At 38.5% G+C, this 13,286-nt stretch overlaps 1 protein-coding gene across 4 annotated transcripts in view; it reads right to left on the bottom strand.

The window, feature by feature from the left end:
• Positions 1-7,225: 7,225 nt before the first annotated feature.
• Positions 7,226-13,286, bottom strand: part of hoxc13a (homeobox C13a) — a 31,103-nt gene continuing 25,042 nt past the window's right edge. For 2 of the 4 annotated variants that reach the window (XR_006032943.1, XR_006032945.1), the window contains one exon: positions 12,311-12,445. Coding sequence is in view for 1 of the 4 variants with exons in the window: in XM_042098727.1 (XP_041954661.1) it covers positions 7,480-7,739; positions 9,474-10,137 (924 nt within the window). In the remaining 3 variants the exon portion in view is untranslated. Of the gene's footprint in view, positions 7,740-9,473; positions 10,204-12,310; positions 12,446-13,286 lie in introns of those variants that run through there. The other 2 variants (XM_042098727.1, XR_006032944.1) reach the window with 2 other exon arrangements.

Genomic DNA, 13,286 nt, shown 5'->3' on the forward strand with positions numbered 1-13,286 from the left:
GGTACCACCCACTTGGTCCATTTCTAACAAAACAAAACATCAACTTCTGTATTGCGATTTTACGCGCTTTTTAAAAATACTATAAAGTATCTTATTAAAAATGTAAAATCTTGTTTTTCTTTTCTCAAACCATGCAGGTGCCAAGGCTTTCCGCTTTTTTATATTATAGACTATTAAAATATAAGGGTGTCCCATGCCTCGTTTGATATATTTACTAGCTGGCAAAACGTTTTAAATACTTTCTCTTATGAATACTATTTATTTTCCTTGTGTGAAGGAGTACACATGCCATCTTGTTTTCAAACAAATTACGATTAAATTCAATGTCATATAAAGTTGCGATGCCCCTCTTTACAGGCTTGTTTTAAGCAGGGACCGATGCTCATAGCTGCACTGCACTCATATTTACAGTAACAGGGTCAGCAGGTTGGAACTATTGGCTCTGTAAAATAAGATGATATTCTATAAGACTACTTTAAGAGCGTTGCCTATATTTCAGCTATTCTCTCACACCTGAACAATTTAAACAGATACCACCTATAAACGCTGGCAGCCAAACTCTAGTAAGATTGTTGTACATCTCACAATTCTTTTATATGAACTTTACAAGCTAGGGGAGGCCAGTTAAATGATTTAGTCGGCCCATGCGCTCCACGAGTGAGGGTGAAGTGATGTGATTGTAACTATGAAGATTATTTGACGATAATGTTATTACTGAAGTCTGAACATGCAAGAGGAGAGTGTGTGTCCATGCACACTTTAAAATAGAGATCCTATTCTACTGCGGTAACTGAAATGCTGTGGCAAAGGGAATGTTGTCAAGGCGGTGATGGCACACCGAGGTAACCGTGCAAAATGATTAAACCAAAACATTTGTAAAAAAAAAAATCAACTATATGTTAAACCTGATGCATTGCGCTAGCTTGATTTGCATAAACCTGATGCATTGCGCTAGCTTGATTTGAAATGTATGAAAATGCGTGCATGGTATACTGAAAACGTATGGCAACAAGGTGCATGGCAACATAGTGCATGCCCTCACAATATGAATCTCACTCCACGTGTGCGTGTCTCTTGAGTTTCCAGTTCAGTTTCCTAGGAGAAAAAGTTCAGATAGATTGTTTTATTTCACCTCTGCTCCCTTAGTATTCAACCTAATCCATTATCTTCACACAATCACCTTTATATTAGTTGTAACACTGAACTACCTATCCCTAAAAGATACATACCTTAAATGACGACCTAAATAATTATATAAAGAAGCCTGGCATTCATTGGGAAAATCTTTTTTATTTTTTTTATTTCATGGAGTACGTTAGGCTACTGTACTGAATACAGACTAGCAACGCGATGACTAATGCGACAGTCAATTGATAAACAGCATTCAGTGATATCTATCTATCTACTTGGTTCATCAATTTGACTGGAAAACCTGAAAGGCTCGTTCTATGCACATGCCATTCACTGGAAATCTTCCCATGAATTCTGTCAACATGCATATGTTATCATACGGCTTTTATACAGCCCACGTGGTAGGCTATTATATAAGGGTGAATAACACGACCTAGTGGTCTACTGCAATTTGCTGAAAAAGTTCTATCTCCTGTTCAGTTATCCTACCTACTGTTGACAGATCATTCGATCATTCCAAGTTACAAGTTAAGAGATGAGAGGCCACACTTTCCTTTTGGGCATGTCGGTATGACTCAACAAGTTCTGGTGTTAGATGTGATTGAATGTTAAAGTATGCTGCTATCCTACCAAGGCCCTGTTTTAATAAACACATTGTAAACGTACAAATTAATATTACAAAACCATGCAAATATCTTTAGATACATTAGTTGGATCGAACCGAAGTTGGAAGATATTGGATAAGCAGCAGTGCTGAAATGGCCCCGTCCCCCTTCACTCCATGAGCGCATCCCTAACCTGATATACCAAGGCTGATATCATCTGCTAAATATTTTGAACGCAACTTCAATCTATATCCCTCCGTTAGCATTAACTAAGAATCAGTTCAAGCAAATTTCAAACAGTTTGGTTCCTTGCTGCTTTAATATGAAGTTAAAAATATATATACTTTCAGTTCAAGGTCAGTGTCTAGTGCACTGTCTGCCGCTCCGTTTTGAAGTGGTTGCTTTAGAATCGCTCGCCCAATCGAAGCAGAGCAATAACGCATAAAAAGCGTAATTTACCGCCTTGGCTTTGTCACAGTCTTTCTCTTGCCTTGGCAGCACTGTCCTAGAAAATGCACAACGTCGATAAACGCAACAAAACACCTTGGAATTGAGCGCTCACTCTCTCACCACCAATTAGAACATTTTAAACATGGAACATCCCGACTTGCGTTATTGTATTATTGTAGGGTACTGATAATGTATTGGGTATTCTAGGCCTGCCTGCCTGCCTATCTATCTATCTATCTATCTATCTATCTATCTATCTATCTATCTATCTATACTTTTCAAAATAACAATTAAAATGCTGGCCTTAATTTTAAGTGCAGAATACCAACATGACACTACACGCAGTTTAAACGCAATACAAATGTTATCCAATTGGCTGGCTACGCTGCTAACCATTCTCAATTTGAGGTTTATTGTTTACTTAAATGGATAATCCTAGCAGCGCGACACTTTTCCCAGAAAGATTTTGGCCTGCCTCTTTACAAATTGTCAAGGTAGACTATGTTATGGCTTATATGACTATTGGCCTGTTGTGTTCATCCTATTATTTGTAGAATGTTTTTAGTTCTATATTGAAAAAAATAAATAAATAACAGTCCAACACGCATACAATAAATGTTATGATCTTACAATTAAACACATACCTTACATTAAATTACAATTTCTTTCATGGTCACAGCTGAAAGAACTGAGATAAATTATCTGCGCTCCCTCTCGAGATGGACCCTACTTCTGATGTGAATGGAAGTTGGAGTTCCACTTCCTGACATTTTCACCATGCTACCAGCAGAGGTTATCAGCCCCCTTTCTCTTGCTGAGGCTACAGGAAGCCTAATCACAACCTGGCCTGGTTAAAAGGCATATTTTCAAAAATGATGTAGGCTACCTCACACAAACTATGTTTATATCTATATCAGGGCAGATCCACTGGCAACAGGTTAAGTGTGTTGACTTCAAATCAAATTCAATTTGACAATTGTTTAACAAAAACACAGTAGATAGCCTACTTAGTTAACATACATAAAGCATTTCAAATATATGTGCTTTTGTCTTGAACTGGGGAGGCAAAGGTTTGTTCATTCTTTCTTACATCTCTCCAACAACTTGGAAACAACAATAAGGAGACCAACTACTACTAGGCTACGACTACTATTATATAGCTATTACTTTGTGTGTGTGTGTGTGTGTGTGTGTGTGTGTGTGTGTGTGTGTGTTTGTTTAAAATTACATTATTTGTAAACGTAGGCCTATTATAAAGCCTAATTATATAAATCACGCCTAAATTACGCCTATTATATTCATATATTCACCATTTAAAATAATCTAAATGTAAAATGTAAAAGGTTTTCATGCATAGCCCACAGAAGAATTAGGCTAGCAATGATTCATGTCTTTATCGGGAGACGATTTACATTTGGGCTACAGAGACGTAGTCTAATATGCTAATTCTATTTGATTTTATTCATATGCATATCTGTGTGTTATTGATATTAATATTATTAATTGCTGCCGTAACAAAAAAAAGGCTACTCAAAAATAGGCTACTCAACAACATATGAAATGCGGTGATCTAAAATGACAATATAATCAGCAAATTGTTTCATAATCAGTGAGGAGTTAATGCAACAGTGGTGGTTTAAAATATATTTGTGTTAAAGTTTTGGTCAGAGATGGGATACTTTCACTTCTATAGACTACAAGTATATGCTACATTGCATAGACTGGCGAACAGAAAAAAGCAAGTAAATCTTCGACATCGGTGACTAACCATTTTTCCTATTTCGTTTAAAAGTAAAAGCCGATATATAGTCTTGAGTGTTTGTCAGGGACTCAGTATCCACATGCTATACATTCCTGACATCTTAATGTATGAAATCCATAGGCCTTGGACAAAAACACCATCAGCCTATTTGCTGTTTATCCACAACGTAATATTGACTAAAATGCAGGAGAAGCATCTAAAATACGAAGCGTTTTCAACCACGAAGCCAACAGAGCCACACAATTATCGTCTATTAATCGTTAAGCAAAAAGTCGCCATACCTTTGAACGTGACCATGAAGACATGTTAGGCTGTGCAGAGTGCGGGCTATGCTTCACATCACCTATCCACTCATTCTAGCGTCACGCCACACAGAAACTATGTCTGCTGTCGAAAGACGTAAACGCTCTTATCTTTGTGGTCAAGTCATACTGGAGGAATATAACCACTGGTTGTTAAAGAGTTATACGGGGGTAGCATGCCTGTAGCATACCAGGTTGTGAAACCACTCTTTGAAAATAAAACTAGAGAAGATCCCAGCAAATATTTAAGATGGTCTTCGTCAAAATGGACAATAGAAGTTAAGGTCTTGGGACATTCGTGCAGTTTCCGGGTTTATATATTTATGGCACGTCATTACGCCGAGTCGTCTAGACAGGGAGAATAACACCTTGTTTGCCTCCAAACAAACTCCCAAGCTCCCATGCCCGGCCCACTGTTTATTATTCACAAGCTTCCGTTGAGTCAAGGTCAAAGTGACTGCATAGTCATGGTCAAGGGTAAAGCTCACATGACGTCAAAAGACTTAAGAAGTATACTATCCGAAAATAAAAACGGCCTTCAATGTCACATGTACTCAATGTGCCTACTTCTAAAGTGATTAAGAAGTGTGGTAGCATAGGCCACCCAAGTGTTGTAGCTGTATCCCTTAAACATAGAGTATACAAGAACTTTCTCCATAAGTTTTTCGATTACTTATTTTGTGTATTTGCTGTATATCTGTGGAATGGTGTGTGTGTGTGTGTGTGTGTGTGTGTGTGTGTGTGTGTGTGTGTGTGTGTGTGAGCTTGTTCGTTGTTCGGATGTGTTAAAGTTTATGCTTTTCATTTTTTGTTTTTGCTACATCATACAGTATGCCAAGGCGACACATGGCATGAATTGCCATCAACACAATTAAATGGTAACTGATTTTTGACCAGTGATAGTCTTAAATAGGCTATGCAAAAGAAGAGCGTGATTTGGACTTGTTCTCTATTTTTGGAAAAATAGGCTACAGATTTAAGTATCAACACCGATGCGCATAGATTTGTTTTGACAATAAATATGGTCTACCACTAAACCGACATTTTGCATCTCACTGATTGATACAAGTGATGGACAGACTCCACAAATATGTCAACACAAGTCAGGGTATTTTCTGAGGTGCAACATGGGATTATCCTATTCACCTGAATGTTCATTAAAATCCGCAAGATAAACTTTAATCAATCAAAGACTGTAGTGAAATCTATCAAACAGTTAATGGAACATCTAAGATTGTAGCTATAGCGTTATTTTGCCGAATTAACAGCTTTATATTATCGGGCCAAATTGGCGACATAAATGGCAACAGTGGCAGTCTACCTTCTCAATAAACAATCACAAGAAAAAATATGTGAAATGTCCAACGCAACTACTAGTACAATAAGCTACAATACATTACATTACATTACTACATACACAGTAAAAACCAGATAATTCAAGTTTTAGCATGGAGGAACGCTGGTTTGTCTACAGCCCTTTACTTCATGGCAAAATCCTTAACAAGAATTAAGATTGCGCAGGCTATGCCAAGGATAGTTCAAAGTACATGGTAAGCGCACAACCATGTCTGAAAGTTAACAAAAATTTCAATTTAAATGCAGTTACTTTGTTTCAGCTTATCTGCAAATGTATACAAAAAAGACAATTAGGCCTATACTCTTCTTAGTTACTGTTACATTAACAAAACATTAATAAGTATTGAAATTAAAATAGTAAAAGTCGGTTTGAAGTAAACGGTATTCATTGCGCACAGACATTAGACGAATCAAGCTTTTGCAGTATAGCACTACGTTTGGTTGGTCTATTTCAGGCCGGATTGAAGTTTTGCTTTACACTAAACATTAACTACGCCATACCATAGCACTTGGAGACGCATTACCCTACCTGTTCAAAGTCCGACCTAAGTGTAGGCTAATTTTTGAGTAGCTTTTCTTGTAATTATGCATGTTGTATTCCCTGTGGTGACTTACGTCAACAATAACATCAATTCATTATAAATATCTACATATTACTTATTAAATATTTACAAATGTATTTGTACCTATACACTGCCTATACACAGACATAACCGCCTTCACTTGCGCACAGGTATTGGTGAATTATACGCAAAACGCATCGGTGAAAACTGTAGCCTTAATTATTTGTTTGATTGAGTGCAATAAGTTATGTTTAAAGTCATTATTTATTTAACAAACATGGTTCTATTCAACACGTTAGCGACCAAACACCACAACGGGCTTACAGTTCACATACTGCACAACATAGTAGCCTAGACTGCTTACAAGTAGTGAACAAAACCAACACAACCGATGCGTTACACGCTCTCTCTCTCTTTCATTCATATATATATATATATTATTATATATACGAGAAAGAGATTATGCATTATTATGTAATACTTTGCTTTACAATCATTCCAGTTGCATGGCAGACATATATCCTTCATTTGTAGGAACACAAAAAGACGATTTTGACACATTCCAACATACAGCCCTGTCATACGAGAGTATATGGTTTAAATTATAGAGGCATTGTACTGTACATTTTAGCACTAGCAGCCTTGTTTGTACCGTGGGCAAAAAAAACACCGCGCGCTACACCTCAATGTTGTGGACATTTTCCGTAATGCACTGAAGAACAGAATGATTTCATGTAGTCCTTCTATAGCAAGTGTTCGTATGGTATGGACCGCAGCATTTTTCCATTTCCGGCAAGTCGGCCCATACGGGTTTATTCAAGTTCTGTTACCCTAAGGGTCCAAGTAATAACGTTATTTCTCTTCTTTTGGAGCCAGTTGGGTTTTTTATTTTCCCTTGTCATTTGTTATGCGTGTTCATTCGTTTTGCTGGTGTGCTCTGAATGTGCGTACACGAGAATGCAATGGCTATATACATCTGTGGAATATCAAATGAATTCTGATGTTCACCTGAAAACACACGATTCAAATGTCTGAGAAAACAGAGACCACTTAAATATTATATATTTATATATGTACATTCATATAAAAAGACTTAACATGACAATTATTTTCACAGCTTAGGCCATACACTTATGAAGAATGTGTGGTGTGCACTGATTTGAAATTAAATAAAGTATTCAAGAAAGGGTGGGTAAGTGGAAATTGTCTCAAGTGTTCTTCATACATGATAAGAAAAAAGGAGGTACATTTCAGACTTTTAGAACAAACAGGCGTGTTACATGGTGCTGACAAAGTGATGGGGCCAATCATCAGGTGGTGTGCATGTGATTATTTGTCTTGGATTTACTGACGAACTTCTTCTCCTTCACCCGGCGGTTCTGGAACCAGATGGTAACCTGGCGCTCTGAGAGGTTAGTTGTGGCGGAGATACGTCGCCTCTTGTCTTTGGTGATGAATTTGCTGGCTGCGTATTCTTTTTCCAGTTCTTTTAGCTGTAACTTGGTGTAGGGGACACGCTTCTTGCGACCACGACGATAACTGCTGACTTCGGGCTGCAAAGGAACAACATCTGAAAGAGAAAAGAGGAGGATATAAGGCATAGGTAGCCTACTAGAGATGTTGCAATGGCTTGCAAATATTTAAAGGTTTTCCAAAACTGACATGAGCGCTATCCTCACAAGCGCGTGCCTTTTATTTGTTTATATCACCACAATACAGTCATGAAATGAGGTTTTCGATTAAGAAAAATATGATGATGCGTTACAAAGGTCCTCATTTGAAAATGAGCATGCCAAGTGAAGAGCTGATATTGCACGTTTCCAAGCAACAAAATCATAATTCCAAATCTGGAGCTTCTGGGCAGTGTATGGGGACTATATTTTTGATACTGCATATGCAGCAGGATGACGACTTCACTGCTGACAGTCACCTAATTACAATTTGTGATGATAATCTTTTCATTGTTGTTATATTGGTTGTAAGAATGATCACGTTTCTGATTTTACGAGTTAAATGGAATAAATAGCATATTTGTCTATCTGTCAATAGCCTAATCTATGATAAGTTATAGCACGCGATTCCCACGCATTTGGCACTGCTGTGTGAACTTAAGTTGAACATGTTTTGCATATGACCATTCCGTGAAACGTCACCTTCTAGAGCAAACGTGAAGAAATGTAGTAAATAACCTCTGAGTGTTGACCATAGCATAGCCTATCTATATCTGCATTTACACCAAACCTCAATAAAGCACCCCGTTATTTAAATTGGGGTAAAGGTGCGGGCTGGTGTGTGTGTGTGTGTGTGTGTGTTAGAGAGAAAGGGAGAGAGATTGTGAGGGAGAAAGAGAGGAAGTGACTGAGTAGAATGAGAGAGGACTACAAATGAGAAAAAAGAAGCGAGTGACAGATAGAAATTATACTTTTAGTGGTTATTCAGGGCATATACAGATTGTTGAGAAACACGTGAACTAGTGAGTTCGTGTGCTGTAGGCCTAGTGAGATCTATAAAGGATGAATGCAAAATGCGCAGGTGCAATGTTTGAACTGAAATTGAATCCAAGGCGTCAGATACTGAATGAATAATGGATACTGACATCTGCACAACTCTTATAACACGTTGCAGAGAACTACTCTGGCTCTTCCCTGACAAAGAGTAACAGATTTATGACCTCAGCACAAATAGTGCCCACAATTTGATAATACAGGAGGAGCAAAGGTGTGTTGTCGTGCCCCACACCAATCACCGTGACTGCATGGCTTATACTTACTGCAGGTTTTTTGACATTTGGTTTCCGAGTTAAGATACACTAACACCCTACTCCTATGTTTTTTTTTTATCTACTAACAGGAATGCTTTACATACACCTATCGGCAATAGACCGTGAATATACTGTTGGTGGGCAATATGTAAGAGGGGTTAAGGGAACACCTGTGTCTAATAGGTATGTGATGCTGACGCTTAGATGTAAAAATGTTCAGCTTTCTAGGGGCAAAACATACTGTTTGGTCACGGACGGTATAGCCTATAAGACAGTGTGGTCAAGAATTTAATCATATCCACAATGTTGGTTGCGGGCGTGGGAAGACATGTGCATGCGTTGCTGACAAGGGGAACGCACACATTAAAGGACAGAAAGACAGAAATTGTCCGTTGTAGCTTTCTACTGTCTATAACGTATTTCTAGTGACTGGGGACCAATTGCAATTCGTCGGGTAACGTAGACATAATTTGGTGAGGCTCACCACGCAACATATATTCACGTAACATAGAAATGATCAATAAAATGAAATTGTCCTCATACCTGGAAAGGGAGACTTCCAAAGATGAGTGGATTGTGTTTGTTCCTTAGAACAATATACCTGGCCGTCCCAGCCATTTGATAGCGCCCAGTGCTGATAACCTTCCACGGGAATCAATGCGTCATGTCGTGGTTCTGGATGTGTGCTAATACCAGGAACCACTGACACGTCTAGGTATCCCGGTACAGCTTGGTAAGAACTGGCGAAGCTTGGATAGAACGCAAACTCTTTTGCCCTGCTTGAGAGTTCCTCTGAGGGCAGCGCCGTGTTGGGCTCGACATATTTTTCAGCTGGATGATAAGAGCAAGGCTTCTGTTGTAAATTCACATTGTGCGAATGAGATAGTCTGCACCCGTAGTAAGGGTTTCCAAAAGGGTAGCCGTAGCCCAGAGAGGCACTAGATGAAGACTGAGGACCGGGGCACTGTCGGCCGCTATCTGGGGAAGATATATCCGAGTAAACGGATCCCTGGTGAGTCGCTATGGAACCAGAATGTCGTCCTAGCGCAGGGTGTGAGATGAGGTCCCTGCAGTGGGTTGCAGGACAGTTCCCGCTTAGTCCCTCCATGGTTTGGTTTTTATTCTGAGTGTTTTCATTCGGGCTTTTTTCATAAACGTACATCAAGGTGTCTGCCCAGCGTGGATGCAGGACCAGTGAAGTCGTCATATCATGGGCTGCCGATGCTTTTAAAAAGTCGACTACTCCAAGACAGATACCTCATTTCCAACTACATTTTACACAGGCGCATGCGCTCGCAAGACCTGTGCGTTCAGTTCATTAAGACACGAGCACGTGATATGCTAACGAGCCCAAAGAGATCGGGACTATAGGTGGGTAGGATAATCCCTTTAAAAGAGCTACTGGCTCACGTTTCACTGCAGCCTACCATTAGCTCCAAAGACTGGCTATTGGCTGAATTCACCACAAACAAACGTTCTTAAAGGGGAAGACACCATATATGAAGAAAACCAAAACAATTTCTGTAGACCATATTGTTTGATAAATCGGACCTATGTCCTAAAGTAAATGCGCCTGTACATCCAGCGTTTGTACTCAATATTCCCCAAGTTAGCCTCATTTACTTCTGAGTAGTCAATGTTTGTGAATGCTGTACGATTTTGACTTGGAATGTGGTTGGGGGGATGAAATCTTATGTTATTTAATGTTAGTATTGGCCTTCTGCAATTAAGTCTTGAACGGCAACAGAATTAAACATTAAATAAATGATTTGCACAGCAATTAATGACCGAATAGGCCTATAGGTTGCTCTAACATGGTGGCGCTCCGTGCAAGGTGTTTGAAGAGTTCACCAATTTGCAAACTGATTTTATATTTAGTGTTGCTGTTTTGGTCAGATGTTTTAATAGCACTAAAATAAGTTAAGTTAATTTAGCTTCATCAAATTCATAGTCATGACATTCTCGTGACATTGCATCGACTTGCCATTATATGAGGACACAAAAGGCCACGTCACGAAAACACAACAGAACTGGACATTATTTTGGAAAAAATGCAAAATACAGGGCTGTGCACATTTCTTAGGCAGGTGGTTAAGTAAAAAAGCTCCACCTTTCAAAACACTTCTAAAACAATTAAGTAACCTACAGTACCACACATCTATTAATGTTTTAATATTGTATTTACGTATACATAGGCTACTTGTAATTAAGTATGTCAAAGTCAAACACACTCTCAAATAACCGATAGTCCATGGATGAACGAGTTGATTAAGCTAAACATTATCTTTCCTTTTCAGCACTATCATGAGTAGGCCTATATCTCTAAAAGTAGGCTATACTCCATAGGAAAAGGACGACAGATATGATTTGATATCAAAATATAATTATGCAGACTATAAACCATGTAACCCTTATTTATCTTAAAGAGTTATTAGTTGACACACAAAGGAACCACCAGAGTCCACTAGTTTTCATTACGGATGTTTTTCTTTTTTGCCAGACTAGCTTGTTTTTTTGCTGGTGGGCTATTGTCTAAGTTGGGCTACTTGGCCTGTAGCAGCTGCACCAATACATTTTCACAGTGGTTTACTTTCACAATTGTTACAATGAATTCGTAGGGCATAGTGTTGTTACCTGTATTTAACCAATGAAGACAAATAAGGGAGACGTGGATATTGCTCGGCATGGCGAATATTTGCATTCACTGCGGTTGCTGTGGCAAACAAAGTCGTAGAAGGAGGTGTATGGGCTCGCGCAGTCTCAGAATTATACTGTAACTCAAAGGCAGTTGTCGAGCATACAGCACTCTTTCAATAAATTATCGTTCTACAATGACCGATTTTAAATAGTTTACAGTTAAACTAGTTTAAACAACAGAGAATCAAATAATAACAAAAAATGTCTGCAAAATCAAGTCAGACGGCATAAGGGCAGGTGCTTGTGCAATGCTCAGGGTCTTTGTGCATGTCGGCTATACCTGGCATAATAATTCTGTATTTTAAGGTCCAACGAGTATCCTTATTTAAGTATACAATTGCATGGGATGGGTAATACAGAAAAATAGTCCCAATGCTCAGGGTCTTTGTGCACGTCGGCTACCTGGCATAATAATTCTGTATTTTAAGGTCCAACGAGTATCCTTATTTAAATATACAATTGCATGGGATGGGTAATACAGAAAAAATAGTCCCAATGCTCATGGTCTTTGTGCACGTCGGCTACCTGGCATAATAATTCTGTATTTTAAGGTCCAACGAGTATCCTTATTTAAGTATAAAATTGCATGGGATGGGTAATACAGAAAAATAGTCCCAAGAAAATGTTTTAATATGGTTGTCCTATTGTGAATTACATTTAGAAAACGATATGCATTTCTCAGGATATAGGATACAACATTTACATTTTATTCATTTAGCAGAGAACTTTATTGCATAGGGCTCATCGGGTCCTTGACGTTGTTGGCTTTGTTGTTGTTGACGGCAAAACCGGTCCTGGTAAGTTTGTCGACTTCTAGTCTACATTAATTAATACATAGTAGTATTAGTATTTAGCAAAACAAACAAAACACGCTAATATGCAGCAAAATACTGAAACAATCAACACATGCAAGTCTGTACAATACAGGCACGGAATTATAGGCTAACAATAACACCAAAATGACATGTAGAGTCCATGTATATAATGAATTTAACTTAGCAAAATTACAAGTTAATGGTAGCCTTCTACCTTGCGCCTACCTCGTCGAAAAGGAAGCCTGTATTTTACTCAAATGCAGCATGGTATTTAGCCATATGTTACAACCTAATAATATATACTATAAAATATACTATTACTGTGGCTGCAAGCTCTATTTCTCTTTCTACAGTTGAAACAAGCATTTTCCATGACAGATCTGAAGCACTGCAACTAGAGACAAACAGCTTGGTTGACGCAATGGTGACAAATATGGACCTCTCTTACAAATAGCAGCTGCACGGAAGTCCAAGGTCAAGGTAAAATACGCAGCCAAACAGGGTCGTAATCACAGTCTAGACAGACAAGAATGAACTTCACACTCGCCTGCATGTAACTCTACATAAATGAAAGGCAAAAAGACAGACGAGAAAGTAACTATAAGGAAAAGAGGCGGCAAACAATCCAGTGACAATTCACTGTCTCAGACAGACATCTAGTAACAGCGTTCTGTCCAAGGAGACAAATGTGGAGAGTTGCCTAGGCTATAGCTGTAGGCTACTATCTTCGGTCAAATCCATTCATGCTCTCATCGGAAATATTCTGTTTATCCCTTAAGCAACTGATTGTGTAAGAAAGCTATTAGTTGTTAGATGAAGGTAATTAAAACGTAAACTATCCTTT

The sequence above is a fragment of the Alosa sapidissima genome, chromosome 7 (genome assembly GCF_018492685.1).
Source record: "Alosa sapidissima isolate fAloSap1 chromosome 7, fAloSap1.pri, whole genome shotgun sequence".
Classification (NCBI taxonomy): domain Eukaryota; kingdom Metazoa; phylum Chordata; class Actinopteri; order Clupeiformes; family Clupeidae; genus Alosa; species Alosa sapidissima.